This window comes from Fringilla coelebs, assembly GCF_963513975.1.
Source record: "Fringilla coelebs genome assembly, chromosome: 24".
NCBI lineage: Eukaryota > Metazoa > Chordata > Aves > Passeriformes > Fringillidae > Fringilla > Fringilla coelebs.
In genome coordinates this window covers 5,267,733-5,295,280 of record NC_140050.1, presented here as the reverse complement: position 1 = coordinate 5,295,280, position 27,548 = coordinate 5,267,733, and the positions used below count along the sequence as shown (strand labels likewise).

The 27,548-nt window shown below is 59.7% G+C and overlaps 2 protein-coding genes across 4 annotated transcripts; both read left to right on the top strand.

Annotated features, from left to right (window-relative positions):
• The first annotated feature begins 251 nt into the window (after positions 1-251).
• Positions 252-14,306, top strand: ABCA7 (ATP binding cassette subfamily A member 7). The gene is made up of 49 exons (XM_084221314.1): positions 252-537; positions 653-746; positions 925-1,066; positions 1,153-1,280; positions 1,345-1,466; positions 1,541-1,735; positions 1,827-1,916; positions 1,997-2,222; positions 2,316-2,455; positions 2,533-2,649; positions 2,777-2,956; positions 3,034-3,242; positions 3,333-3,509; positions 3,694-3,916; positions 4,019-4,240; positions 4,350-4,554; positions 4,623-4,739; positions 4,903-5,074; positions 5,215-5,346; positions 5,432-5,571; positions 5,648-5,785; positions 5,911-6,122; positions 6,548-6,620; positions 6,875-7,077; positions 7,192-7,240; positions 7,443-7,505; positions 8,056-8,210; positions 8,296-8,420; positions 8,495-8,593; positions 8,778-8,973; positions 9,066-9,160; positions 9,348-9,380; positions 9,710-9,815; positions 9,898-9,972; positions 10,189-10,358; positions 10,427-10,604; positions 10,690-10,805; positions 10,959-11,103; positions 11,203-11,326; positions 11,415-11,547; positions 12,122-12,242; positions 12,351-12,413; positions 12,495-12,601; positions 12,887-13,028; positions 13,099-13,233; positions 13,310-13,413; positions 13,519-13,611; positions 13,693-13,930; positions 14,005-14,306. Exons 1-49 carry the CDS (start codon positions 472-474, stop codon positions 14,143-14,145), a joined length of 6,729 nt encoding a protein of 2,242 aa, XP_084077440.1. The 5' UTR covers positions 252-471; the 3' UTR covers positions 14,146-14,306.
• Positions 14,307-15,232: 926 nt separating this feature from the next.
• Positions 15,233-27,316, top strand: TMEM259 (transmembrane protein 259; the record flags this gene model as incomplete). 3 transcript variants are annotated; one of them, XM_084221004.1, is made up of 11 exons in its annotated part: positions 15,233-15,853; positions 17,643-17,909; positions 18,166-18,277; positions 20,465-20,575; positions 21,466-21,588; positions 21,909-22,009; positions 22,858-22,915; positions 23,220-23,303; positions 23,795-23,927; positions 24,283-24,382; positions 25,039-27,316. In XM_084221004.1, exons 1-11 carry the CDS (start codon positions 15,629-15,631, stop codon positions 25,837-25,839), a joined length of 2,115 nt encoding a protein of 704 aa, XP_084077130.1. In that variant the 5' UTR covers positions 15,233-15,628. The 3 variants fall into 3 exon arrangements, with proteins under 3 accessions (XP_084077130.1, XP_084077129.1, XP_084077131.1); XM_084221003.1 differs by having other exon boundaries at positions 18,166-18,331; XM_084221005.1 differs by lacking the exons at positions 24,283-24,382; positions 25,039-27,316 and having other exon boundaries at positions 23,795-23,931.
• Positions 27,317-27,548: the final 232 nt, after the last annotated feature.

Sequence of the window (27,548 nt, the reverse complement as noted above, 5' to 3'; positions counted from 1 at the left end):
GGGATGCGGGTGTTGGAGCTCGCCCTCGAGCCCACTGCACCGGAGCAGTTCCGCTCCTGGGCTGATGAGAGCCCCACCCACATCCCTCTCACGGGGAAACTGAGGCACGGGCAGGTCGCAGCCTCTCCCGGGCTGCCCAGATCGCTCCTGGGGTGCCGGACTGCTCCCAGTGCCCGGCATGGGCAGTGAATCGTGCTCCTGGCTCCCGGACAGAGCTCGTGCCCAATTCTGATGCTTTTGGTTTAGGAAAGAATGTGATTTGAGCCTTTAGCTCCGGAAAGGAGCTTTGCTGCCGGAATGCCGTCTGGCTCCTACCGGCCCCGGAGCTCAGCCCTGTGCCCGGCACCGTGCCCGGGGTGTGATAAGCCCCGAAGCAGAAGGAAGTAAGAGCTCAACCGTCGTACCCAGCTCGGGGCTGCCCCCCCTGCTCTCACCCACAGCCGGAGCCGAGCGGGGCCCGCGACCCCCGCGATGGCCGTGGGCACCCAGCTGGGGCTGCTGCTCTGGAAGAACTTCACCTACCGCCGGCGGCAGCGGGTGAGTGGACGATTGGGGTGGGGCTACCCAGAGCCGCTGGTGCCTGGCACAGGGGCAGGCAGAGCCCTGGACACTGATGGGGACCGGGAGCCCACCAGCCTTGCGTCTCCCTCAGATCCAGCTGGCTATCGAGATCCTGTGGCCCCTCTTCCTCTTCCTTATCTTGATCTCAGTGCGGCGATCCCACCCGCCCTTCAAGCAGCATGAGTGTGAGTGTCCCTGAGCCAGCTGAGACCCCTCTGTGTGCCCCTGTAGGGGATCCCTTCGGGGTGACAAACGCGGGAGGTGGTCACAGGGTGAGGGCTCGCTGGCATCTCCCTGCTCGGGTGTGTGTGGGGTCCCGGGGGTCCTGCACTGCCCCCCTGAACCGGCCTCCCTCTCCCTCAGGCCACTTTCCCAACAAGGCGCTGCCCTCTGCGGGGACCCTGCCCTGGCTGCAGGGCATCATCTGCAACATGAACAACCCCTGCTTCCGGCACCCCACGGCGGGAGAGGCCCCCGGCGTGGTGGGCAACTTCGATGGCTCCATGTGAGCGGCGGGGCTGGGGAGCTGCGGGGCAGAGCGGGGCTGGGCCGGGGTCTCACTGCCCACCCACCCCATGTCGCATGTCACAGCGTGTCCCGTCTCCTGACCGAAGCCCGGCAGGTCCTGCTCCGCGGGCACGGGCAGCGGCTCCTGCGCAGCTTCGCCCGGCTCCTGCCCGCCCTGCGCCGGCTCCGGGACAGCGGGAACCAGCGGAGGGGTGAGCACCGGGGGCGGGGGGTGCCGGGGGAGCCAAACCCCTTGTCTGACCCCTGCTCCCCCAGCTCTGCCGGTGAGGGAATACTTGAGAGAGGACGAGACTTTCTCCCGGTTCCTGCGGACTAACACATCCCTGCCCCCGGCGCTGGTGGATGAGCTGATGGGGGCTCGGCTCAGCCCCCGCATCGTGAGTGTCACCGCGGTGCCCACTGCCGGTGCCCACTGCCGATGCGGTCATCGTGACTTCCTCTCTCCTTCCAGTTCTCCTTGGCGAGCATTCGCCTCCCGCTAAAGGCCCTGGTCTGCAACGCCTCGGTCCTGGGGGGCTTCCTGGTGGGCGGCGACGCCGACTCCACCCAGAGCCTGCAGCAAGGACTCTGCGCACTGCCCAGCTCCCAGCTCCGTGCCATGGAGGGCTCCTTCCTCTCCCAGATGGATTTTCCCCGACTTCTGGCGGTGAGCCCCCAGCGCGGTCGGGTGCTGGAAAGAGGCAGAGACCCCTGGCCTCCCCGGCAGGGCTGTGACTCCCTTCTCATGCCCACTGTAGGAGCAACTGAGCTCAGAGTTGGGCGGAATCACTGGCACCGTGGAAGCTTTGGGCAGCTTCCTGCGGGATGCAGCATCCCTGATGGAGGAGGTACAGCCCTCATTCCCCTGCCCCCCCACCGTGTCCCTGTCCCCCACTCCCCCTCTCCACTCTCATCCCACTCTCCCCAGGTCTCCTCCATGACCAGCCTGGCCGAGCTGCGTCAGGAGATTGTGGGGCTGAGGGCCCCCAACAGCAGCACGGGTGCCTTCAGAGCCCTGTCACGCATCGCCTGTGGCCACCCCGAGGGTGGGGGGCTCAGGATCCCCTCCCTCAACTGGTACGAGGACAACGACGTCAAAGCCTTCCTGGACCGTAACAGCTCGGAGCACAGACCCGTGGCCTCAGGCAGCACCAGTGAGTGGGGGGCTGTGGGAGGCTCAGCCACAGGGGGGCAGTGGGGGCTGGTGGTGGGGGGCTGGTGGTGAGGGCTCAGCTCTGCACCCCCAGGTCCCTTCTGCAGGGAGCTGCTCCGCAGCCTGGAGTCCAGCCCCCTCTCACAGATCTTCTGGCGGGGGATCAAGCCCCTCTTTGTGGGGAAGATCCTGTACACCCCACCAGGGCCTGGCCCCGACAGTGTCATGGCTGAGGTGAGTGGGGGCTGTGGGGAGGCTGAAGGGGTTTGGGGGGGGTCTCATCCTGAACCTGTCTTACCTCCCTCACACAGGTGAATCGGACCTTCCGGGAGCTGGCGGTGCTGGGGGAGTTGGGTGGTGCCTGGCAGGAGCTGGGACCCCGAATCTACACCCTCCTCAACAGCAGCCTGGAGATGCAGGTGCTCCAGGTGTGTGGCCCCAGACTCCTCCCATGGGGAACAGGGTTGCTGTGGGGTGCAAGATGGGCTGTGCTGGGGTGCAACTGGCCAGGAGTGGGGTGGGCTGCATGGCCTCCCATACCCTGCTGTTTCGCAGGACCTGCTGCTGGCCCCAAGCACAGCCCAGCTCCTGGATGGGTTCCTCAATGGCACCTCCTGGAAGCTGCCAGAGCTGGTCACATTCCTGACGGGGCCAGCAGGGGGACCAGACCTCACCTGGCACCAGGTGTATGCTGATGTGGACGCAGTCCTGAGCACGCTGTCACAGTTCATGGAGGTGTGTGTCACCCTGATGTGGGCAGGCTGGCTCCTGGCACCACCCGTGCCTGCTGAGCCCTGCCTGCCCTCCCGCAGTGTGTCTGCCTGGACAAGATTGAGGCAGTGGCCACCGAGGAGCAGCTGGTAGCCCGAGCCCTGGAGCTGCTGGAGGAGCAGCAGTTTTGGGCAGCAGTGGTCTTCCAGCCCCCCATCAATGCCACAGCCCCCAAACTGCCACCCCACGTCCGCTACAAGATCCGCATGGACATTGACGACGTCACGAGGACCAACAAGATCAAGGACAGGTTGGGGGATGCCCACCCTGCCTGTCTCCATGGCCACCCTGTGCTCCTTTCCAGGGGATCCCTGGTCCCAGCACCATTCTCTGCCCCCAGGTTTTGGGACCCAGGCCCTGCAGCTGATCCCTTCAGTGACCTGCGCTACATCTGGGGGGGCTTCGTGTACATTCAGGACCTGGTGGAGCAGGCGGTGGTGAGGGTGCAGACTGGGGCTGCCCCACGGACAGGGGTCTACGTCCAGCAGATGCCCTACCCCTGCTACGTGGATGATGTGTGAGTAGAGGGGCAGCCCCAGACCCTGGGACAGTTGGGTGACCCCCCTGCTGCAATCCAAGCATCCTGCAGCGCTGCTGCACTGTGGAGGTGGCACAGGGCTGGTTGTGCCCTGGTGTCCCTGACACAAGAGTGGCTCAGGAGTGTGGAGCTAGGGGTGGAATGGCTGGTGGTATCTCCTCAGGTTCTTGAGGGTCCTGAACCGCTCGCTGCCTCTCTTCATGACTCTGGCCTGGATCTACTCAGTGGCCATGATCATCAAGGGGGTGGTGCACGAGAAGGAGACGCGTCTCAAAGAGACCATGAAGACCATGGGGCTGAGCAGCGGGATCCTCTGGCTCAGCTGGTTCCTCAGCAGCTTCATCCCCTTCCTCCTCAGCTCTGCCCTCCTTGTCCTCATCCTCAAGGCAAGTTGCAGGTCTCAGGGGACAGCATGGGTGACACAGGGAACATCAGGGCTGGGGTCCAGCATGGGAGGCTCACAGGCTCCAACCTACCTCCACCCACAGCTGGGAAACATCCTGCCCTACAGCGACCCAGCAGTCATCTTCCTCTTCCTCGGCACCTTCTCAGTGGCCACCATCAGCCAGTGCTTCCTGATCAGCACCTTCTTCCCCCGTGCCAACCTGGCCTCGGCGTGCGGTGGCATCATTTACTTCTCGCTGTACCTGCCCTACGTGCTGTGCGTCGCCTGGCGCGACTACATCACCTTCCCAATCCGTGTCCTTGTGGTGAGCCCGGGGCTGTCCCTCTGCCATGCCCCTGCTGCTCTGGGTGGGGGGCTTTGGGCTGCACCCCCAGGCCAGTCTTTGCCCTCACTGCTGTTCTGGCTGTCCTCAGAGCCTGCTGTCCCCCGTGGCCTTTGGTTTCGGCTGTGATTACTTCTCCCTCTATGAGGAGCAGGGGGTGGGCATCCAGTGGCACAACCTGGCTGCCAGCCCCGTGCCAGGAGACCCATACAGCTTTGCTGCAGCCATGGGGCTGCTGCTGTTGGACGCTGTCCTCTATGGCCTGGCCACCTGGTACCTCGAGGGTGTCTTCCCAGGTGAGTGCAGCTCCCCTGACCCTCAGCTGCCACTCAGCCCTGGCCCCACTTAACCCCTTCTGCTGCAGGTCAATACGGGATCCCCAAGCCCTGGAATTTCCCCTTTCTGAAGAGCTACTGGTTTGGAGAGTCATCCTCATCTGGGCACTGCCTGTACCACACCAGCCCCCACACTGCACCCCAAGGTGAGTCCCTGCCCACCCTGGAGCTGCGTGGCTGAGGTCAGTGGCCACAGAGCCCTCCAGCCCAGGCCTTGCTCCCCAGTGGAGGGCCCTGCACCCCATGGCAAGGGGTCCTGCCCCCAGCAAGGGGTCCTGGCCAGGGATGTGACCCCTTGGTGGCTTCCAGTGCTGGTGGAGGAGCCGCCTGCTGATCTCCAGCCCGGCGTCTCCATCCGCAACCTGGTGAAGGTCTATGGCAGCAGCGGCCGTGCAGCCGTCAACGGGCTGAGCCTGGACTTCTACGAGGGGCAAATCACTTCCTTCCTGGGCCACAACGGTGCTGGAAAGACCACCACCATGTGAGCCACCACAGAGGGGCTGCGTGGCCATGGCTGGGGACAGGAGCTGAGCCTAGCTCTGTCCCCACCAGGACAGGGTACCCTGTCCCCAAGCCTTGCTGCCCCTGTGTTCCATGACCCACTTTTCTCACCACTTCCAGGTCCATCCTGACTGGCCTCCTGCCCCCCACCTCGGGCACTGCCTATATCCTGGGCTGGGACATCCGCTCCGATATCGACAGCATCCGCAAATCCATGGGGATGTGTCCCCAGCACAACGTGCTCTTCGACATGTAGGCAGGGCTGGGGCGGTGTGGGGAGTGATGCCATCACTCAATCCCCGTGCCCCTCACCTTGCCTTTCCCCCCGTCCCCACAGCCTGACGGTGGAGGAGCACGTCTGGTTCTACGGGCGGCTGAAGGGGCTCTCGGAGCAGCAGGTGCAGGAGGAGATGGAGCAGCTGCTCCAGGACACGGGGCTGCCCCACAAGCGCCGGGAGCAGACCAGGAACCTCTCGGGTGCGTGCGGGGGTCGGGCTGGGTGCCGGGGCGGGGCTCGGCGGCTCCGAGCCGCTCCAACGCCGTCCCTCTGCAGGCGGCATGCAGCGGAAGCTCTCGGTGGCCATCGCCTTCGTGGGCGGCTCCCGGGTGGTGATCCTGGATGAGCCCACGGCCGGCGTCGACCCCTTCTCCCGCCGCAGCATCTGGGAGCTGCTGCTCAAGTACCGCAAAGGTACTGGGAGCCCCCACTTCACCCTCTGAGCCCCCCAGCCTGGGGCGAGCAGGGGGATGTGCTGCTGGGGAGAACCTGCAATGGGGGGGTCCAGCAAGGGGATGAAGTTAATTCCTGGTCTCCAGGGCGCACCATCATCCTGTCCACCCACTACATGGACGAGGCAGAGCTCCTGGGGGACCGCACTGCCATCATCTCACAGGGCCGGCTCTGCTGCTGTGGGTCCCCCCTCTTCCTCAAGGCCAGGCTTGGCACGGGGTACCACCTCACCCTGGTGAAGCGGGACAGGAGCGGGACAGGCGGCAACACTGGCACTGTCCCCAGTGTCACCAAAAAGGTGGGACCCTGAGCCCTGATGATCATCCCCCAAAGGGCAGCCAGTGTGTCGCTATAGGACACGAAACAACATGAGGGCACACACTGCTGCACCCAAGGTGAAGAAAAGGGAACTTTATTTTCTGACTCCAACATTTATAGTTTTCCAAAAGTGACAGTGGATTGGAGGGTGACAGTGCCACCTCTCCAATGACACTGGACAAACCAACAGTCCATCAAATTTCTCCTCCTCCATAAAAGAATGCAAAACAATAAGTTATTTACAGAAAGCGTGTGAGAAAGTTTGCCACAATAATGTAAACATCAGAAGGCTTAGAAAATCTTAAAGAATCAGGGTGACACCAGTGTCTCCATCCTGGGTATTGAGGGGCGCTGGGGGCCAGGTCCTGCTGAGGGGTGCCAGGCTCCAGCCACCCTTTCCTGCAGGATGGCAGTGACTCGGAGCACAGCAGTGACACGGGCCTGGGCAGCGAGCGGGGCAGCGACGCCAGCGCCGTGGGTGAGTGTTTTGTCCCCTCACAGTGTCACCCTCAGCTGCTCCCCAAACATCCCCCGTCAGCCAGGGAGGCTGGGGGTGCACAGCCCTGCATGTGGCCCCTCTCCTCCTTTCACTGGATGTGCAGAGGGGGATCTCCATCCCCTCCATTTCCCCTGGGACCCTCAGGCTGGGATGCCGGGCACACAGAGCTGTGGCCAGCTGTGCCAGCCAGTGGCTCCTGCCCCTGGGGTTTCCAGCCCTCCCCATCCCTCCAGATGTGGCCCAGCTGTCGGCGCTGATCCAGAAGCTGGTCCCTGGCTCCAGGCTGGTGGAGGACATCGGGCACGAGGTGCTCTTTGTCCTGCCCTACAGCGGGGCCAGGGACGGGGCCTTTGGGGAGCTGTTCCGTGAGCTGGATGCACACCTGGGGGAACTGGGGGTCTCCAGCTACGGCATCTCTGACACCACCCTGGAAGAGGTACCCAGGGGGGCTGTGGTCAAGGGGCTCCCGGGGTGCCCATGAGCAGAGGGTTTCCCTCACTGGGCTGTGGGTGCTGGTGTGTGTTTAACACCAGCCCTCTCACACCTCCAGATCTTCCTGAAGGTGGCCGAGGACGCAGCCCTGGACACTGACACCACAGGTAAAACCCCTCAGTCCTGGCTGGAGCTGAGCTCTGGGGTACAGGGGGGGCTGGGGAGGTGCTCAGCAGCCCAGAGCAGAGGGGTGGGGTGTCCCTAGCACCCTGCCAGGGCTGGGGACCTTGCTGGGAGCACCTATGGATGCAGATGTGTCACAGCCTGTGGCCTTGATCCTGCCCTGGTATTTTGTCCTCCTTTTGTCAGGCACCATGAAAGGAGCAGTCCCTGGCGAGATGGGGGATGGGGATGTGGCCGATGGAGAGATGGGTAAGGATGGGGGAGGTGGGACCCCTGAGCTGCTGCTGAGTGCTCCCCACCTCCAGCCCCTGGGCTGGGATGATGGCACATGTCCATCTGGGCAGCTGTCCACCCAAGCAGGCACCCCTTCAGGGACCCTCGTGCAGCATAGCTACCTCCCAGTTTTGGGGTGTCCCCAGAGCAAAGATCTGGGGTGAGGATGGGTTTGGGGAAGCCCAGCTCTGCGCAGGAGTTGCGATGGGATATGAAATCCCAGGGGGAATTCAAGAGAAGTCTTGAGGGAGAACTGGCATGGGGACAGCCAGTCTGGGTGGGGGGGGGGGGCTGTGATGGTTTGGAGCACCAGCTCTGCCCTGGGTGGGTGCTGGTTGTAACCCCTCTCTCCTCTCCTTTACATTGAGCCAAAGGAGCCCGGCGAGGTAGGAGCTGGGGGCAGTTTGGGGGGGCCGGGGGCTCCTGCATGCAGCATCCCATCCCTGCTGGGGTGGGGGGATGCCCCTGCCAGCACCCTGTCCCCCCTGGCACGAGTCCCTTGGCAGACCCGTCTCTGTCCCTGCAGCGGAGGAGCCCCGGGAGACGGACCTGCTGCGGGGGGCGGCGGGGCAGGCGTGCGGCAGGGTGCGGGGCTGGGCGCTCACCTGCCGCCAGCTCCGCGCTCTCTTCACCAAGAGGATGCTCCATGCTCGGCGCAGCACCCGCGGCTTCTTCGCGCAGGTGGGGCCGCGGAGAGGGAGGGGATGGGGCAGAGCACGGGGCAGGGTGGGGCAGAGCCGGCCCTGATCCCCCCCGGCCTGCTCAGATCGTCCTCCCCGCCGTCTTCGTCTGCATCGCGCTGCTCTTCAGCCTCATCGTGCCGCCCTTCGGGAAGTACCCGCCGCTGCAGCTCCAGCCCTGGATGTACGGGCAGCAGTTCACCTTTTTCAGGTGTGTCCCCAGCCCTCTGCCCGCCGTGTCCCTGGTCCCCCATTGCACCAGCTCACTCCTGTGTCTCCCGGCAGCAACGACGCCCCGGGAGACGCCGACACAGCCCGGCTGCTGGAGGCGCTCCTGGCCGAGCCCGGCTTCGGCACCAAGTGCATGAAGGAAGAGGGGAAGGCGTGAGTGTCCGCGGGACGGGGGCAGCCGGGGCTTGGCCCCCGCCTCAGTGCCCACCTGCCCACGGACCAGCTCTGCCACCTGGTGTGATGCTGTGGGACCCCCAACCCGCCCACCGTGGGTCCCGGTGTCCCTGGCTCACACCAGGCTGGTCACGGGAGTTTCTCTCTTTCCCCGGGTGCCCAGGGCAGGGCTGTGCCCACCAGCTTCCCACCCCGATGGTTTCTCGGCCCCCTCAGCCCCCCCATCCGTGCTGGAGGTGCTGCAGCGTGGGAACTGGACACGGGCCAAGCCATCCCCCCCCTGTCAGTGCAGCGGGCCAGGGGCACACAGGATGCTGCCTGAGTGTCCTGAGGGGGCCGGGGGGCTCCCACCACCCCAGGTAACCCCCAGCCTAGCAGGGGCAGCCCCAGGGGATGCTCTGGGGATGTCTCAGGGCTGGGTGTCCATCCAGCCCCTCTGTCCATCCCACAGGTGCAGAGGGGCACAGGGGACATCCTTCAGAACCTGACGGGCAGGAACATCTCTGACTACCTGGTGAAGACTTATCCCCAGATCATCCGTCAGGAGTGAGTGCTGGGGCTGGCAACACCAGGGACACTGCAGGGGCACTGTGGGGACACCAAGGGAACACCCCAGGGACACCTGGGGCAAGGGACACTGCTGGGGACATGTGGCTGGCTGGGCAGGTGCTGCCCTAATGTCTCCTTGGGGGATTTCTCTCTCCTCTGACTCCCCCCACCTCATTTCTTCCAGGCTGAGGAACAAGAAGTGGGTGAATGAGCAAAGGTGAGCTGGGCAGGGGCTGGGCCTGGCACAGCCAGGGATGGAGGGAGACAGGAGATCCCTGGTGGGTTTGGGGAGGGCCTGAGTGGTCCCTGGGCAGAGCCATCATTCAGGTGCCTTCACCCCTCTCTGTGTGTCCCTTATCTGGCACCTGGGCGAGTGGAGGGTTGAGTTTGCACAAGGGTGGCAGTGGGGAATGGGTGTCAGGTTTCATAGAATTGTAGAATCTCCTGGGGTGGAAGGAGGGTCCACGCAGATCCTCAAGCCCAGTTCCTGGCACGCTGGCAGTGGGAGTCTCTCTGGCAGGTTTGGGAGCCCTGTTTCTCCTGCAGGTACGGTGGCTTCTCCCTGGGTGCTGGCAGCTCCCAGGCCCTGCCGTCAGCAGCAGAGGTGGATCAGGCAGTGCTGGAGCTCCGGGTGCTGCTCAACATCACCCTGGTACAGCTGGACTCCGCCCCTGGCTCAGCTCTGGGGTCCCAGTGCTGGGACACCCCTCCTCACCGTGTGTTCCTGCATCCAGGGCAGCCCCTCGGATCGGCTCCTGGCCAACCTCAGCCGCTTCATCGAGGGTTTGGATGCCCACAGGAATATCAAGGTGTGCCCAGGGCTGGGAATGCCTCAGGGATGTGACAGTAGTGTCCCCTCAAGGGCTGGAGCAGCCCAAGAAGGACTGAGGGTGGCTGGGGCTGGAGGGGAGCAGGAGCCCAGTGGGGAGTGGGGGTGCTCCTGGTGGGAGCAGGTGCTGCAGGCACAGGGGCAGTGCCAGGTTGTCTGGGGGGCTCTGAGCTGCCCGGCCCTCCCCATGCTGCAGGTTTGGTTCAACAACAAGGGCTGGCACGCCATGGTCTCCTTCCTCAACGTGGCCAGCAACGGGCTGCTGCGAGCCCGGCTGCCCCCCGGCACCGACCCCGCGCGCTTCGGCATCACGGCCACCAACCACCCCCTGAACCTCACCAAGGAGCAGCTCTCCGAGGCCGCCCTGTGAGTGTGGGCACGGGGGTCCCACAGCCCCCTCTGGCCCCTGCTGAGCTCTCTCCCCTCCTCGGCAGGATGGCCACCTCTGTGGACGTGCTGGTCTCCATCTGCGTGATCTTCGCCATGTCCTTCGTCCCGGCCAGCTTCGTCGTCTTCCTCATCGAGGAGCGGGTCAGCAAGGCCAAGCACCTTCAGTTTGTCAGCGGGATGAAGCCCATCACCTACTGGCTGGGCAACTTCGCCTGGGACATGGTGGGGATGGGGATGGGGACAGGGATTAGTTCCAAGGGGTCTGGTCCCACCCCTGACCCCTTTCCTTGCTTTTCCATCCCCTCAGTGTAACTACCTGGTCCCCGCGCTGCTGGTCATCCTCATCTTCCTCTGCTTCCAGCAGGAATCCTACGTGTCCTCGGCCAACCTGCCCTCCCTGGTGCTGCTGCTGCTGCTCTACGGGTGATGGGGCAGCAGAGCCCAGCAGGGGCGAGGGGGTTGTGGGGCTGGGGGCAGCCGGGGTGTGGGGTTGTGCTGCTTGGGAGGGTGGGTGCACTCTCAAGCCCCCCAGGTTGGGATGTGCACCTCAGCCAGCCCCTGCTCTCCCCCCTGCAGGTGGTCCATCACCCCCCTGATGTATCCAGCCTCCTTCCTCTTCAGCATCCCCAGCACTGCCTACGTGGCCCTGACCTGCATCAACCTCTTCATCGGCATCAACGGCAGCGTGGCCACCTTTGTGCTGGAGCTCTTCGTGGACCAGGTGAGCCTTGGGATGAGCCTTGGGATGCCCTGCACCCCCCATCCCTCCCCTGCAGTGCCAGTGCCAGCTCCCCCACCCCTCTCTTTGCTGCCCCATCAGAACCTCAATGACATCAACCGTGTCCTGAAGAAGGTTTTCCTCATCTTCCCCCACTTCTGCTTGGGCCGAGGCCTCATTGACATGGTGAAGAACCAGGCAATGGCTGATGCCTTTGAGAGGTTTGGTGAGTCTGAGGGTGTCAGAGCTGCTCACCCTCCCCAAAGCCCAGCACAGGGGTCCCCTATTCCTACAGCCCCTCTTGCTGCTTGCAGGGGACAAGCGCTTTGTGTCCCCCCTCTCCTGGGACCTGGCAGGGAAAAACATGTTTGCCATGGCCATCGAGGGCATCGTCTTCTTCCTCTTCACCCTCCTGCTGCAATACCACCACTTCTTCCTGCGCCTGGGGTGAGCAGAATCCCAGAATCACTGAGAATCAGAATCACTGGGTTGGAAGAGACCTTTAAGATCATCGAGTCCAACCCAGCCCTAACACCTCAACTAAACCCTGGCACCCAGTGCCACATCCAGGCTTTGTTAAACACATCCAGGGATGGTGACTCCACCGCCTCCCCAGACAGATGATTCCACTACTTTATCACTCTTTCCATAAAAAACTCTTTCCTGATATCCAGCCTAAGTTTCCCTTGGCCCAGCCTGAGACTGTGTCCTCTGGTTCTGTCAGTTGTTGCCTGGAAAAAGAGACCAACCCCCACCTGACTACAGCCACCATTCAGGGAGCTGTAGAGAGTGTAGGATCACCCCTGAGTCTCCTTTTCTCCAGGTTGAACACCCCCAGCTCCCTCAGTCATTACTCACAGGGTTTATGTTCCAAGCCCCTCACCCCCCTTGTTGCCTTCCTTTGGATGTGTTCAAGTGTCTCAACGTCCTTCCTAAAGTGGATGCAGAACTGGACCCAGTACCCTGGGGGTGCTCAAGGGGGTGGACAGCCCTGGACGTGCCCTTGCCACTGTTTCCACAGCCCACGGGCTCTGGAGCTGCCCTCGCTGGGAGATGAGGACCAGGACGTGGCCAGGGAGCGGGCGAGGGTGGGCAGCATCCCCTCACATGGCCACCTCCTGCTTCTGAAGGACCTGACCAAGGTGGGTGTGTGAGGCTGGACCCTGCTGGGAGCTCCAGCCCACCCAGGACCCCTGGCCCCCCTGGCAGTGACAGGAGGGAGCAGCCAGTGCCACCTCTCCTCCCTGCAGGTGTACCGGCGCAGGAAGGCTCCGGCCGTGGACCGGCTCTGCGTGGCCATCCCCCCCGGGGAGGTGAGGGACAGATGGACAGACAGACAGCTCTGTGGGCAGGGCCAGGGCTGCCAGTGACCCTGCCCTGCTCTGCCCCCATAGTGCTTTGGTCTCCTGGGGGTGAACGGTGCTGGGAAAACATCCACCTTCAAGATGCTGACAGGGGACACGGAGGTGACGCTGGGGGAGGCCTGGTTGAAGGGGCACAGGTGGGTGAATGCAGGGACTCCACGGCTTGGATGCCTCTCCATGTCCTCACAGCACCTAAGCCACCATCTAAGTTCCCACCCTGTGCTCTTCCTGGCCCTTTGCCCTGCAGTCTGCTTCATTCTCATCCTCATCCCTGAAGCTGCTTGTCCCTATTCCCAAAGTATCCCTAGCACATATGCCCATCCCACAACATGCTCACCTCTCCCTGCCCCATGCTCACCTGTCCCCATCCCACAGCGTGCTCACCTCTCCCTACCCCATGCTCACCTGTCCCCATCCCACAGTGTGCTCACCGACCTCCAGTCTGTCCATCAGCACATGGGTTACTGTCCCCAGTTTGACGCCATCACAGACCTGCTGACGGGGCGGGAGCACCTGGAATTCTACAGCCGCCTGCGTGGCATCCCAGAGGAGGAGACCCCCAGGGTAGGGCCTGTACCTTGTCCTCCCCAACCCAGGGGGAGCCCCCCAGCCTCACCCCCTCTGTCTCTGGCAGGTGGCTCAGTGGGGCATCACTGCTCTGGGGCTGGGCCCGCACGCGGACCGGCCGGCGGGCAAGTACAGCGGGGGCAACAAACGCAAGCTCTCCACGGCCATCGCCCTGCTCGGCTGCCCCCCCGTTGTTTTCCTGGTGAGGGGGGCATTGGGAGGCCCCACGGCAGCACCAGGGTCCTGCCCAGGCTGACCCTGGGCCGGGACCGTTGCAGGATGAGCCCACGACGGGGATGGACCCGCAAGCCCGGAGGTTCCTGTGGGAGCGCATCCTTGGCGTTATCCGGGACGGCCGGTCCGTGGTGCTCACATCCCACAGGTGAGTCCCCACTGAAGGGGAGCGCCCCATAACCCCCACTGTGGGGACCACCCCCGGAGGGGAGTGTCCCCCTGCCCTGGGGGGGCTCACACGTGTTCCCCCCAGCATGGAGGAGTGCGAGGCGCTCTGCACCAGGATGGCCATCATGGTCAACGGCCGGTTCCGCTGCCTGGGCAGCGTCCAGCACCTCAAGAACAGGTACTGGGGCAGGGGGCTAAGGGGGTCTCTGGAGGGTGGTGGCCATGCCAGTGCTCACAGCAGTGTCCCCTCTCCCTGCAGGTTTGGGGACGGGTACACGGTGGTGGTGCGGGTGGGGGGCCCTGGCCCGGCGGCGGTGCAGGCGCTGCTGCAGCAGCACTTTCCTGGCATTGTGCTGCGGGAGCAGCATGGGGGGCTGCTGCAGTACCACCTGCCTGCCCGTGTCACCTCCCTGGCCACCGTCTTCAGCCTTCTGGCCGCCCACCGTGGCCCCTGCCACATAGAGGACTACTCGGTGTCCCAGACCACGCTGGATCAGGTGACAGGGGAGGCAGTGTGAGGGCGTGGTGGTCCTGTCCCACCGTGCTGTCTCTCATCCTGCCGTTCCTGCAGGTTTTCATGCACTTTGCCCAGGAGCAGAGCGATGGGGACGCCGGGGAGGTCACAGCCCCAGGGCAGGATGCAGCCCCCAGCCCTGGGAGGAGGCTGAGCAGGTTCCTGGAGGATGACAGCTACCAGGAGAGCGCTGTCTGAGTGGGCCATGGTGTCCCATGGACCCCCACAGCCCCCTCTCTGGTTGTCACCGCAGCACGAGCCAGGGTCACAGGGCTTTGGGCTGCTGCAGACCCCCAGAGCTGCACAGAAGAGGCCTGGGCACGTCCTGCCCGCTGGCACAGTGTCACCATCCGACGGGACAGTGGCTGCTGGGGAGGGGTCAGAGTGCCAGGACAGAGCTGGCCCCAGCTCCCTGCAGTGGGGTTGATGCCCTGCGCGGGGCTGAGCTGGATGGGGCGTCTGGGGCTGGCCTTGGGACCCCGCTGCTCCCCACCGGAGCCGAGCTTGCTGTAACAGAGCAATTCAATAAAAACCCGTGGTACTGCCGGGGGGCTCCATTGCCCTCGCCACAACGCGACCGCGGTGGGGGACAGGGCGGGCACACAGCGGGACACGGGCAGCACCGCGTCCATCAAAACTTTTCCTAATACCCAACCTAAACTTCCCTCGGCGCAGCTTAACACCGAGTCCTCTCATTCTGTCAGCTACTGCCTGCAAACCCGTGGGTTGATGTTCGCCTGTGACAGGGCCGCCCTTGGGGGGCTCCCCCGACCTCGTGGGGAGCTGGGACGCCCCGTGCCGCTCTCCGGGGGATAAAAGGGTCCTCCCGGGGAGGGGCTTCGAGACCGTACCCGGGAAAAAATATGGAACGCTTCACGAATTTGCGTGTCATCCTTGCGCAGGGGCCATGCTAATCTTCTCTGTATCGTTCCAATTTTAGTATATGTGCTGCCGAAGCGAGCACGAATTCTGCTACCCCAGAAGCGCTATTTAAACCTCCCACACTCGATAACTTTTACCTCAGTGCGAGTTATTTTTCTGCTCCCTGCGCTTTTCTTCATATGATCACTCTCCCAAGCGAGGAATTCTAATTTTTTATTCTAAATCTTCCGATTTGGTGAAATTTTTGCCATTTTCGAGGCCGAACGGCCGCCCCGAGGATCCCGTCTGCGCGCGGTGCGTGGTGGGAAATCTTTCATTTGCATGGAGGCGGGGCCGGGCCGGAGCGTGTCCTCCACCGTCCCGTCGTGCCCTAGGAGCGCGTGCGCGCGCACGCGCACGAGCCGCCGTGGCCGGCGGAGGAAAATGGCGGCGGAGCGCTGAGGGACGGGACGGGACCGCGCCGGGACAGCTGAGCCGCTCGCCGCGCCCGGGCCGCGCCGCACCTCCCCGCCCCGCCGAAAGACGCCCATGGCCGCGGGGGCATCCCGGCAGCCACGTCCCTGATGCGTCTGTTCCCGCCGCGTAGCTGCCGGGCCCTACTGAGCGCCCAGGCCTGACCCGTCGGGCCTGACCCGCCGCCGCCCCGAGGCGTCTGCGCCGGGCAGGGGCCGGGGAGGGGGACGGAGGCAGCGCCGGTGCCGCGCCCGCGGCCCCTCCGCAGCGCCCGCCCGGCCCCAGCCCGGCCCGCGGAGGAGCAGCAGCATTTTCGGGCCCAGCCCTCACCGGCCCCGCCGTCAGGATGTCCGAGAACCAGCCGAACGCCAACAACCACCACCCGGCCAACAACGCCGGGGCCGCCGGCGGCAACAACCGGGGCGTCCGCAACCCCAACCTCAACCAGAACCCCCTGATCAACGTGCGGGACCGCCTCTTCCACGCGCTGTTCTTCAAGATGGCAGTGACCTACGCTCGCCTCTTCCCTCCCTCCTTCCGCCGCGTCTTCGAGTTCTTCGTTCTTCTCAAGGTGAGGGGCAGCTCCTGCCAGCCCGCGGCCGGGCTGAGGGCAGGAGTTTCGTTAGAAACACCAAAAGTCGTGTCTCTGCCGGAGGTAGCAGGCTGTGTTTGGCCCACGGACACCGAGCTGTCCCCGGAGCTCCCGTGGGCCCCTCCTGTGAGGGAGACATTGGTCTCCGTGATGGTCCCGATGTTCCCTGTACTCTGGAGCTCTTTTAGATCTGTAAATAAAAAAGAAATTGCTGAGCCAGCTTGCTGGGCAGCCAGGCTGGCGCAAGGCAGGAGAGGTTTCGTTTTCTGTCTCCTAGCAATGGCACCTTTTGGATACATTTCCCACATGCCCTACTGGATTGTTGGAGTTTTGCTGGAGTCTTGTCTTTTCTGGAAGCTGTTAAGGCACAGCCCTAGTCTAACCCTGTTTCTTTCAGCAGTGCCAGGTATGTGACCCCACCTGCCTGCTGGGTGGTGGGGACCCTCCCAGAGGGGCCTGTCACTATCCAGGGGTGGCTGCCCTTAGGTCAAATCCTGCTCCACGGCTTGCAGGGTGGGGAAGAAGAGAAAGGAGGAGAGCAGTTTGCCAGGCAACAGCAGCACACTCCTCTAGGTTTCAGCAAGAAAGCATTCCACATAGCTTGTCTCATGCTGCACAGATAAGTTTTCTACCCTTTCAGGAGACGTTTGGGTTTTTCACATCCCTGTTCCCTCTCCCGGTTGTACATCTGCATCCTGGCAAACCGGCTGGGGCAGGGATAGTGCTAACGGTGCAGTGGTCAGGCAGAGTGGCTGGGAGCAGTTTGTTGTGCTTCTGCCTCTGATCCCAGCTCCTCCTAGAGAAGGGAAAACTTCCTCAGGGCTCTGTGGAGAGCAGCCTGCAGGGTCACGGGGTAGCAGCCTGCTCCCTGCTCTCCTCCAGGTGCTGGCAGGAGGGAATGGGAGCCCACATTCCCATCCCGAGCCCTGGAATTACCCCGGCTCCTCTGTGGCTCCTGTAACCAGGGAGGTGTCTCTGCTTTACCTTCCCTCACATGTCCCTGTGCAGCTCCTCTGCAGAGTGATGTTTACCAGGCTGTTTGTTCATCACAAATAGGTCAGGACAGCAGGGCTGATGAGGACAGAGCAGCGCAGGGTGGCTGGGAAGGGCGCTCTGAGCTCAGCAGTGCTGCTCGCTGTGCCAGCTGTGCTCAGAGCTCTGAACTTTGGACGTCTCTGTTCACTCCAGGGAACAAGTTTTTTTAGTCCACCCTGTTTATGGCTGTTCCTGGGATGGAGGCAGGACAGGGAGCTCTGGTGCTCTGTGCACGGCCTCGAGGGCCAGCTCAACCTCCCCAAGACAGGAGCTGTTCCTTGGGACAACAGATCTGGGTTTGGGTCATCCTGCCCAGGGGTGGGTTGGCTTGCTTAGAGTTTTCTTTTTTCTGCCTTTACAAAGCTGGGCAGGCTTCTCTAGGTTTCAGCAAGAAACTCTTTGTACTGGAAGGTGGGACGTGTTTCTATTTTCCTCAGTGTGCCTCATCCCACACTGGTGCTGTGTGTGGTCGGTTCTGGGGACGCTGTTGGATGCACGACCTGAGCTTTCAGAAGGCTGTCACCGTCAGCTCTCATGAGCAGGAGCAGTTGGTTCCTGATGCCTTTGGTGCATTCCCTGCTGGAACTGCCAAGGTCTGGCTGCTGCCTTTTGATGCAGGGAAGCATCAAAGCTCTCATCCACTTGCCCAGATTTTTCTGGTGTTTCACAGGCAGAGAAGAGCTGGTGATAACTAGGTGGTCTGACAGTGTCTGCCTTGTCTCCTGCCCTTTAGGCTCTCTTTGTGCTCTTCATCCTGGCCTACATCCACATCGCCTTCTCTCGCTCTCCCATCAACTGCCTGGAGCACGTGCGGGATAAGTGGCCCCGCGACGGCATCCTGCGGGTGGAAATCCAACGCAACTCCAGCCGGGCCCCCATCTTCCTGCAGTTCTGCGGGGTGGAGAAGTTCCCAGGAATGGTGGTTGAGTCCACAACTGAGGAAGAGGAGGAGGAAGAGGAAGAAATGACTGTGGATATGTTTGAAAACAGCTCCATCAAGGTAAGGATGTGCTCTCTGTGTACGCTGGGGAGAAGTCTTGGTTGGAAGTGAAGTCCCTGTGTGATCCCTTGGTCTCCTGGAAACAAAGCATGTGGGGACTCCTCCTGGGTCCCTACATTGGCCTCTGATGGTTTAACACAGAAAGGAAACCAGAGAAAATGTCCTTTTGAGGGGGGTAGACCAGAGAGAGCATGGAAGGTGAGAGGTACAATAAGGAGGCTGCTGATGTGGCTTTCCTACTCTGGTTTTCCAACAGTTTGAGCTGGATATCGAGCCCAAGGTGTTCCTCAAGCCATCCCGGGTGAGCAGCACTGAGCTGCCCCACAACGACAGCCAGGAGTTCTCGTTTAGTGACACAGCCACTAAAGGTATGCAGCCTCTGCGGGAGACTGTGTCCGAGTTTGAGATGCTAGCCCGAGCAGGTAATCACACCTTCACTGCTACCTGTGCTGCTCCTTCCTCCCATCATCATCCTCCCCACACGTCCCATCCCGGCTCCTTGGGGCACCTGCACAGTGACCTTAAATGTCTTCCCAATGTGTTTACCTGGGGATAATCTCGTCAGTACTAACAGCAGACCCACAGCAGGCTCTGCCCTGAGGCTGGGGGGAGGCTGGGTTAGAAAATTTGCCAGGCCAAGAGGTTTCAGATCAACCATGGGTGAACAAAGGCTCTTGGCCTAGCAGGTTTCTGTGGTGCTCGGTGTCAGGTATCTCAGATGAGCCTGAACCCCCTGTTCTGATCCATTCGTTGTCCCCTGCAATCCACAGGGATGTCCTGACAGTGACATTCCTTCTAGCATGAGCAGGGTTTGGGCTGTGTTCTGGGTGCTGAGCCAACACCAGCACTTGGAGCAGCCAATTTGCTGCAATTAATTAATCCCAAAAGCCACCCAGCGGGTTTTGGTGGATTGCAATACAGCACTGCTGTTCCACTCGGATGTTCCCTGGCCTTATCCCACCCTTTTCCTGCCTGACCTAAGCTGCTCAGGACTTGTAAATTCCAGAGGCAGATTTAGTAGCTTTGTATTATTTAAAATGGAATTCCAGTGGGGAAAAACTTCTGTTTCTAGTGGTTAAGGCAGGAAATCTACTAAGGAATATTTATTTTAAAATAGAGATGTGGAATTGGATTCTTTGGGTTTTTTCCACAAAATTTGCAAGAAGTTGGCCTCTTTCACCACACTGTTATCCCTGTGAGTGCTGGAATTCTTTGCTTTGCAGACACATTGGGGTTGTGGCTGTGGAGGAGGATGAGACTGGACACTGTCTTGTTCCTTGGTCTTGCAGTGGATTTGCTTGATGCTCATCCAGAGCTCATTAGTCCTGAATTAAAGGTCATTAAGACCAGAGAGCAGTAAATGTTTTTGGTGCAGGACCTCTATTGGTGGTGCCCGGGTTCTGAGAAGAGTCACGTTGTGCTGGGCTGGGGCACTGGTGGGAAGTGCCTTGTTTTGCTGAATGCCTGGTTGGAAACAATCCAGAAAAGGAGAGGAAGAGAACAGGCTGTTTCCCAGATTAGTTACAAAATTCACATCTTTAATTCAGTCCCAAATACCTGATTTAAATTTTTTTTTCCACGTTTTCAGTCTTCTCAGTACACCAAATTTTATGTTTAGTCAGAATATTTTACCATGAAAAAAATTTTATTATACAAAGGAAGTAATTGTTTGTTGATATTTAAACCCTTGATTTCCTTTTGAGGTTAAAACTGTTTATAATGGAAACAAAAGACAAACCCAACAGCCCAGCTTGTGTTTGCTGCCCAATAAGGGGATCAGGAGATCTCTGTCAGTGCTGGGTCAGGTGTGTGTCTCTTCAGTTCTTGTGTCCCTTTAACTGTCACTGTGGGTGGTGCTGGGAGCTGCCTGACAGCTGCCTCCCCCCTCCTGGAGATACACCCTGGCAGTCTGAAAGAGCAGGGATTAAATTGCTTGGCTCTGGCTTAGCAGGAGGTTTTGTCCTTTCAGAGATGATGTAGCAAAAAAGCATCTCTTTGGAAGCTTTCTTGGAAAAAGAAAAAAAAAAACCCACAAAAACCAAATGGGGGAAACTTCAGGCCCCACCAGTTCTTGGGAAAGCTTTAATTGCTGCTGCCTTCAGTTCTGCCATGTAATTGCAGCAGTGACCTCAGTCCCCTGGGAAGTGTTGGGCTCTTGCCTCTGGAGCATTTACTTGCTGTTCAGCAGGTGTAAAGTGGATTTTCCTGCTGCTTCCTAAACAACATGGGAAGCAGAAATTGAGCAAAGCAAGAATCAGTGGCTCTGGGCTTGCCAGGCAAAGATGTGGGCAGGTTCTGGGCAGAGCTTGGAACTGCTGCCCTGAAGCTTTCCCAGAAGTCCCACATTAAGGACTAATGTCAAGGGCTGTAATTCCAAAGAGTTGGTATTGATTTATGTTTAATTGCTTGAGGGAAGCCTAGAGCCCACATTTGCAACCAGTTCCCTTTTCAAGAACATGATGGGAGGAAGGGAGGGAACCCAAAGGGGCTGTTTCTTCCTGCTGGCTGTTTGCAGATGTGTGTGTTGAGTCTGTCTCCCTGTGTCTCTCTCCCAGTGTGGCCACAGGAAGAGTACATTGTGGAATACTCTCTGGAATACGGCTTCCTGCGCCTGTCCCAGAGCACACGGCAGCGCCTCAGCATCCCCGTCATGGTGGTGACCCTGGGTGAGTGGGAGGCAGCCTGAGCAGAGCAGAGGCTCAGGGGTGGGTACCTGCAGTGCAGAGACCTCCACACCATCTCTGGGAACTCTTCCTGAAGCTGATGGTGCTCACTTCCCACGCAGGAGAGCTGCATTGTGCAGCCTGCCTGCCTTTAGTAGGTCACAGCTTTTCAGAGGAGCTTTCTGAAATGGTGGAGCCTGGTTCAGTGAGCCCTGATGTCATGCCCAGCACAGTTTTCCCACATGGAGTAGGGAAGAGCTCTCTCCCTGGCAGAAGGCACTGAAGCTCTGAGCAGCAGTTAGAGCCTGGTGGCCAGAGCAGCTGAGCAGGAGCTGGGCATGGTGCTCACAGATCTGTCACACTGTGTGGGCTGCTGTGCCCCTGTGAGCACCAGCAGGTCATTTCCCCAAACATTGTTCTCTTCTCCTGGCATTTGCTCCGTTAAAACCTGTCCAAGACAGGAACACCTCAGACCTTCTTGTGCCTGTGAACCTCTGTATCTGTTAGTGCAGCAACCAGAGAGGAGCTCATCACTTCCTCCCACTCAAGCTGAAGCAGAGCTGGATGGGTGTTAAGCAGCTTTCCTGTGCAGTAATGAGCAGTCAGGGTGAGCCCCAGAGATAGGCCAAGCCTAGAGGGCAAATTCTCTTTGTGTCTGTGCCAGCACAGAGTGTGACATCCCTGACAGTCCTTAAGTCCTGACTGCCATTTGCACTTCAGTGTGGCTGGATCCGTCAGGGGGTGAGATTTTCCTTCCCAGTCCTCCCAAGTTTGGTTTTTGGGTTTTTTTTTTCCACATGCAGACACAGCTCTGGTGACACAAGTATTCCTCACCTTGTGCCTTTGTGGCTCCAGGTGTGAACAGTGTGAAAGGGTTTTTGTGTTCTCTCTAGATCCTACGAGGGATCAGTGCTTTGGGGACAGGTTCAGCCGCCTGCTGCTGGATGAGTTCCTGGGCTACGATGATATCCTGATGTCCAGTGTCAAAGCTTTAGCTGAAAATGAGGAAAACAAAGGTAAGGCCTGGAGGAATCTCAACAGAGGCTGCTTGGAGCAGTGAGTGTTTGTTCTGTGGATGCCTGACTATCATCTTCTGACTATTGATTAATCTGTAATGCAGGGAGCAGCTCCCTGTGTTATTGTCAAGGACAAAACGAGAGAGGCAGGAGGGGAGAGGTGTCTGGAAATGTGATTTCCTCCCACCTCACTGCCCTGCATGACAATGAGTGCTGCCCTGAGGATTTGCTCCAGATCCTGTTTCTTTAGCAGGCACTGGAGCTTGGTTCTTAGTCTGTGGCTTAATCACACTGAGCTTGTGTTTGTGCTTTTTCTCCAGGTTTCCTTCGCAACGTGGTGTCTGGGGAGCATTATCGCTTTGTCAGCATGTGGATGGCCAGGACGTCCTACCTGGCAGCCTTCGTCATCATGGTCATCTTTGTAAGTCACTGTGAGCTGGGCAGTGCCTGACCTCAGCCTGGTGCTGAGTGATTGGTGTTACAGCAGAGCTCTCATCTGCTTTTAAAGTGTAGTTGGTGGAGGATGAGGCTCTACTCTGGGGCATGTTTTTGTTTGGTTGGTTTTTTTTTTAAAGTTCCTGAAGTCCATCAATGGAAAGAACAGAAGAGGTGACCTAAAATGCAGTGTTGTTTTTGTTGTCAAAAGGGAGCTGCTGTTAATTTCTAAGTGTCCTTAAAACACTCCAGCTGTCAGTACAGAGTGAACACATTTGTCCCCTGAGACTTTTAAGAACAGCCCAGACTGATTTGCCCGGAGTGATCAAGATAAATCAAGGGATGATGTGTGAGACAAGGTGTTTTCAGATACACATCAGACAAGATCCCAAGCCATAACTACCTGGTGTTTGTTGTCTTGGCTGGCTGTGGGTGACTGTCTCTTTGTGTGTGGCTGTCCCACCCATGGGGCAGGTCTGTGCACAATCACACTGTGGGCACTGAGGAGGAACCGAGTGCAGGGAGGAGCGGGATGGAGGACGGGAAAATCCCTGCTCCCAGCTCTGTGGGTTGGTGTGGCCCCAGCGCAAACATTCTGGGTTGGTCCCTTTACAAACAAATCCCTTACTGTCTGTTCCCCTGCAGCAGCACAGAGATTAATTGCTGTTTGTGAAGCTCTAATTACTCTTTGGGAAATGGCTCTGCACAGCTCCAGCTAATGAACGTGGGATGTGCAAGCCCAGGCTCGCCTGGGTCTGTGCCGCACTGCGATTCCGAGCGACTCCCTGCACCCGTGGGGCTCTAATCTGCCTCCCCTTCTCTCTCCTGTTCCAGACTCTCTCTGTCTCGATGCTGCTGCGCTACTCACACCATCAGATCTTTGTCTTCATTGGTAAGGACTGGCTGAGGGGTTTGGGTTGTGCTGGGCCCTGTGCCTGCTGCAGCACGGGGTGTTGTAGAGTCACGGCAGGTTTGGGCTAGAAGGACCTTGAGGATCATTAGTTCCAGTTTAGAAGGGTAGCTGCACAGGGAGTACATCCTTCTGCTCCTAGTCACTTGCCAGAGCCTGTTCTCTGTCCTGAGATGCATTGGCTGGGGAGAGAGGATGTGGCTGCACTGAGCAGACAGTACTGTGGGGTGGAGGGTTCTGTGGCCCTCCATCCTCTCTGTGCCTCAGCCTGTTTTTCCTCTTGCAGTTGACCTGTTACAGATGCTGGAGATGAACATGACCATTGCATTCCCTGCTGCTCCACTCCTCACTGTCATCCTGGCTCTGGTCGGTAAGGACTTGCTTCACTGCTTGTGTCTGCAGCACGTCCCTCTGGGATCTGTGGGAAGTCTAATTCCCCGTTCCCAGCTGGCCGCGGCAGGTGGTTACTGTGGCTGCTCATCACAAGGCAGAAGGCTCTGGAATTTGATGGCACAGTGAGCTCCATTGTCCTTCTGGGTCCCCTGGAAAAGCAGCAGTTTGTTGGGAAATCCCAGAATCCAAAGCTTTGTCTGTCCCTGGAGCTCATTGCAGACTTGCGGTGTGTGGCCACGTTGCATTTATACAATTTTAATTTAAAAAGCAGCAAAATTTCCCAAAATCTGCACTGCGGGACGCAGCTGATCCGTGGGACATGGCAGGCAGAGCATTCTTGGCCATAGCTGCTGCCATAAGCAAAGCCCAGTTACCTGCCCTGGGCAGATGCAGTCACAGGCCTGCTCTGAGGTGACAGAGGACGCCTTGCCATGTCCCCCCACATGCTGATGTCCCCTCTGTCCCCAGGTATGGAGGCCATAATGTCTGAGTTCTTCAATGACACCACAACTGCTTTCTACATCATCCTCATCGTGTGGCTGGCGGACCAGTACGACGCCATCTGCTGCCACACCAACACCAGCAAGAGGCACTGGCTCAGGTAGGGGCTGGCTGTGGCCACATTCCCTCTGCCTGTCCTTCCCCAGCTGCTCTGAGTCCTTCCCAACACCCCAGGCACAACGGCCTCCACTCCTAAGGGTATTATTTCTGTGGCTGCTTGGGAGCTGCCCCACACGTCACAGGGTCCAAAGTGCAATTTTTCCAATTTGGATTTGGGCCTGGGTCTTGGAATCACTTGATCTTCTCCAGCCTCTTGTTTTGTCCTGTTCATAGACAGGCAACTCTAATTATCTATTAATGAGTCTGTGTCACTCCCTGTCAATGCCCCAGCTCAGGATGCTGTTGGGAGAGAAGTGAGCTGCATTTTTCCTGATTTTTCTTTCCTTCTTATCCAGATTCTTCTACTTGTACCACTTTGCCTTCTATGCCTACCACTACCGCTTCAACGGGCAGTACAGCAGCCTGGCACTTGTCACCTCCTGGCTCTTCATCCAGGTGAGTCCCTGCAGGGCTGCTGCACCCTGGGGGGCTTTGTCAAACTTCCTCTCAAGCTGGGTCGGAGGGAGGGATCCTTATTTCTGTAAAAGATGGAATTAAGCCTGGTTTGAAATGGAGCAGCAGAATGAGGTTGGGGATGTTTGGATTGCTGCTTCCAGTCCAGCCATGGGAATGACAATAACCTAATGCCACAGGGGTGTTGGGAAGGATTTCTGTCCTTTCCTTCTGGAATAAATCCTGGGGAGGGTCTGCCTTGCAGAGGAGCTGTTCAGGTCTGTGCAGTGAAGATACTGATGGGATCAGCTCCAAGCTTATGACTGATAGCCTGGATCAGGCATACCTGTTGAGTGAATTTGATTGTTGACCTGCTGCAGGGTGGGGACAGGGAATAGAGGATGGGCCAGAGGAATGCTGTCATCCCTCTTTTCCCAGCCTTTGAAAGCAAAGAGGGGTTGTACTCTGTTGCCTGTATTTAGAGAGAAACTATAAAGCACCTTGCAGTAGTCATAGTGGAAGGGATAAATCTTTCCAAACTTGCTGCTGACCTTTTGGCTGTCAGAGCAGCAGGATTCTTCAGGAAAAGTTTGGTTAATTTGGAATGTGGTGACCTGTGACCCAGGCCCGGGGTGACACCTTTCCCTTTCCTCCGCCAGCACTCGATGATTTACTTCTTCCACCACTATGAGCTGCCAGCCATCCTGCAGCAGATCCGGATCCAGGAGATGCTGCTGCAGAACCAGCAGGTCGGGCAGGGCACCCAGACCACGCTGCAGGACAACCTCAACAACAACACCACGGCTGCCCCAGTCGAGGCCGGGGGCCGCCGAGCCCCGCTGGCCCCCGGGCCCCTCGGGGAGGCCTCCAGCCCCTCGCTGACCCCCGGCGAGGCCTCCAGCGTCATCGCCGCCGCCGCCTCCGTGGGCAGCGACCTGAACTGGGTGGCCGAGACGGCCGCCATCGTCACAGAGGCCTCGTTTCTGTCTGACCTGAGCACGACCCTGCTGGAGCCCACCGTGGTGCACGAAGCCGTGGCCAACGGGACCCCTCAGGAGGCGGCCGCGGCCTCCGGGTTGGTCGCTCGTATCAGGGTCAGCAGCGACCACCCAGAGACGGCCACGGGCTCCATCACCATCGAGGTCACCTCAACGTCTGTGGTGGCTGCAGCAGATGCTTCCCCCGCTGCTGGGGCTGCCCCCCTTGCCCCGCTGCAGGAGGGGGCGGTCCCCAGCCCCTCCCTTCCCAAGCAGACTGAGGCTCTCGAGGGCTCAAACAGCCGAGCAAAACCCGGTGGTAAAAACTGCACGGGCAGCAGCAGCGTGGCAGAGTCCCTGCTGGCCTCGGGGGGGGACAGTGACCAGGACAGAGGTTTGGAGGACCGGGGGGAGAGCAGCCCCTGCCCAGCACCAGCAGAGAGAACGCCCAGCTCAGAGCCAAGCTCCAGGAACCTGTCCTGAGCCCCGTTGCTGTCACTCTGGACTGCCAGGAAGATGTTTGGATTTTGTTTGTTACTATTTCTCACTTCACCATCATCCTTAACCCATGGATCCCTCTGAGCAGAGCTGGAGTAGCTGGGACAGAGCAGGGCTGCTGTGACCTCCCTCCCCTAGGAAAGGCACTGGGGGGGCTGTGGGAAGGATGGGGGGGTTTTGGTCCCCTGGCCCACATGGCTCCAGGGCTCCTCTGAGGCCACAGGTGAGCCAGCTACCTGTTCCCACCCTGCCCTGCTCATGCCCTGGCTTTTCCTTGTCCCCCAATCCCTGGCTTTGCCCCTGCAGCTGTTTGCAGTCCAGGTGCTGATCCCAGGTGGGAGCTGACCTGGGACAGGCCACAGGCGTGGCAGCTTTGTGGTTAGAGTAAGAGTCGATAGAACAGCCCCTGTGGGTGAGCCACAGAGGCAATTCCTGATCACCTTTCTTGCCTCTGAGGGGAGGAGGAGCTCTTACCTTCCCCAGGCACAAAGTCTGCCCAGGCTAGGGCACAACCAAAGCAGAAAGCTGCAGTTCAGCCCCGTTTTTCTGTCCTTAAACTTCCCTTGGTGGGTGGGTTGGGAGGTGGAAGGTGCTGTGTGCAGGTGGGAGCTGCCATCCCAGGAGCCGTGAGTAATGTTTGGAGGGAGCTGTGCTGCAGTGGGTGTCTGGAGAGCTGTGGGGTGAGGGCAGCAGCTCTGTCCTGCACAGCTCTGCTCTGGATGAAGCAGCTGCTTTCCAGTGCCTTGTCCCTCCTGGGGGACACGTCTGTGTTTAGGATCAGCCCCATCCCAGAGGAGAGAGTGGCTCCTCATGCCTGGATTGTTGTATGCACTGGTTTAGCAAAAAACCAAAACACTAAAGCCAAGACATTTCAGCTTGTTTTTCCATGTTTCCCTGGCAGTGGAGGTGAGGCTTGCAGAACCTGACCTCTGCCAAGAGGCTGAGCTGGGGGGCTGCCTGTGGATCCCTGCAGAGGGGCCAGATCCATGCTGGGGTGTGCTGGAAGGAGGGTTTGTGCAGGGAGATGGAGCAGAGCGAGGCAGGATGAAGCTCTGGGAGAACCATGGTGGGACAGGGCAGGGACAGGAGGTGACTGGTGGGCACTTAGCTCTTGGGGACAGCTGGGTCCCTGCACAGATGTCCCTGAGTTCAGTGTTTTTCCCCTATGGCTGAGCAGTGTCTGGAGTCCATCCCCCTCGGGGGGCTCCGTGCGTTTCAGTGTTACCTTATCAACACGGGGGGGCTCAGAGCCCCCTCCTCACCCCTCTGCCTTTCCCACCTGGGTGCCCCCTTACTGTTTTTTCCTTTTTACCTGGAGCAGCCATGGTGCTGCTCCAGGGCAGGGGGGACCCTGCTGTGACCAGCGGGTCAAATCTTGCTGCTGCCAGCACTCCTGAGAAGGGGCCTTGTGGCCAACTGGCTCCCAGGCTCTGGAGTGCCAGGAATGACCATAGGCTTTTCAGAGGAGTGGGTGGGAGGGGAAGGGGGACACCAAACCAAATGATTTGATGAATGAAGAGTAGAGTTCATTCTATTTAATTAATGTACAAAATGTGTTTGTATATAATAATAAATATTATCTCTTAACAGCTCCTGCAGCGCTGCCCCATATCCTGCCCACGGCTGTGCTGGGCTGATGTGTGGGAGTCCTGGGGGCAGGGGGGTGCAGCGAGGTGAATGCTCAGTCCTGGGGG

Excerpts from the sequence above, each read along its gene's own strand:
- ABCA7 (XM_084221314.1), top strand. The coding sequence starts at position 472 with ATGGCCGTGGGCACCCAGCTGGGGCTGCTGCTCTGGAAGAACTTCACC. Across the intron at positions 747-924 it reads GCCCTTCAAGCAGCATGAGT|GCCACTTTCCCAACAAGGCG; the intron begins GTGAGTGTCCCT and ends CCTCTCCCTCAG. Across the intron at positions 4,241-4,349 it reads TCCCAATCCGTGTCCTTGTG|AGCCTGCTGTCCCCCGTGGC; the intron begins GTGAGCCCGGGG and ends GGCTGTCCTCAG.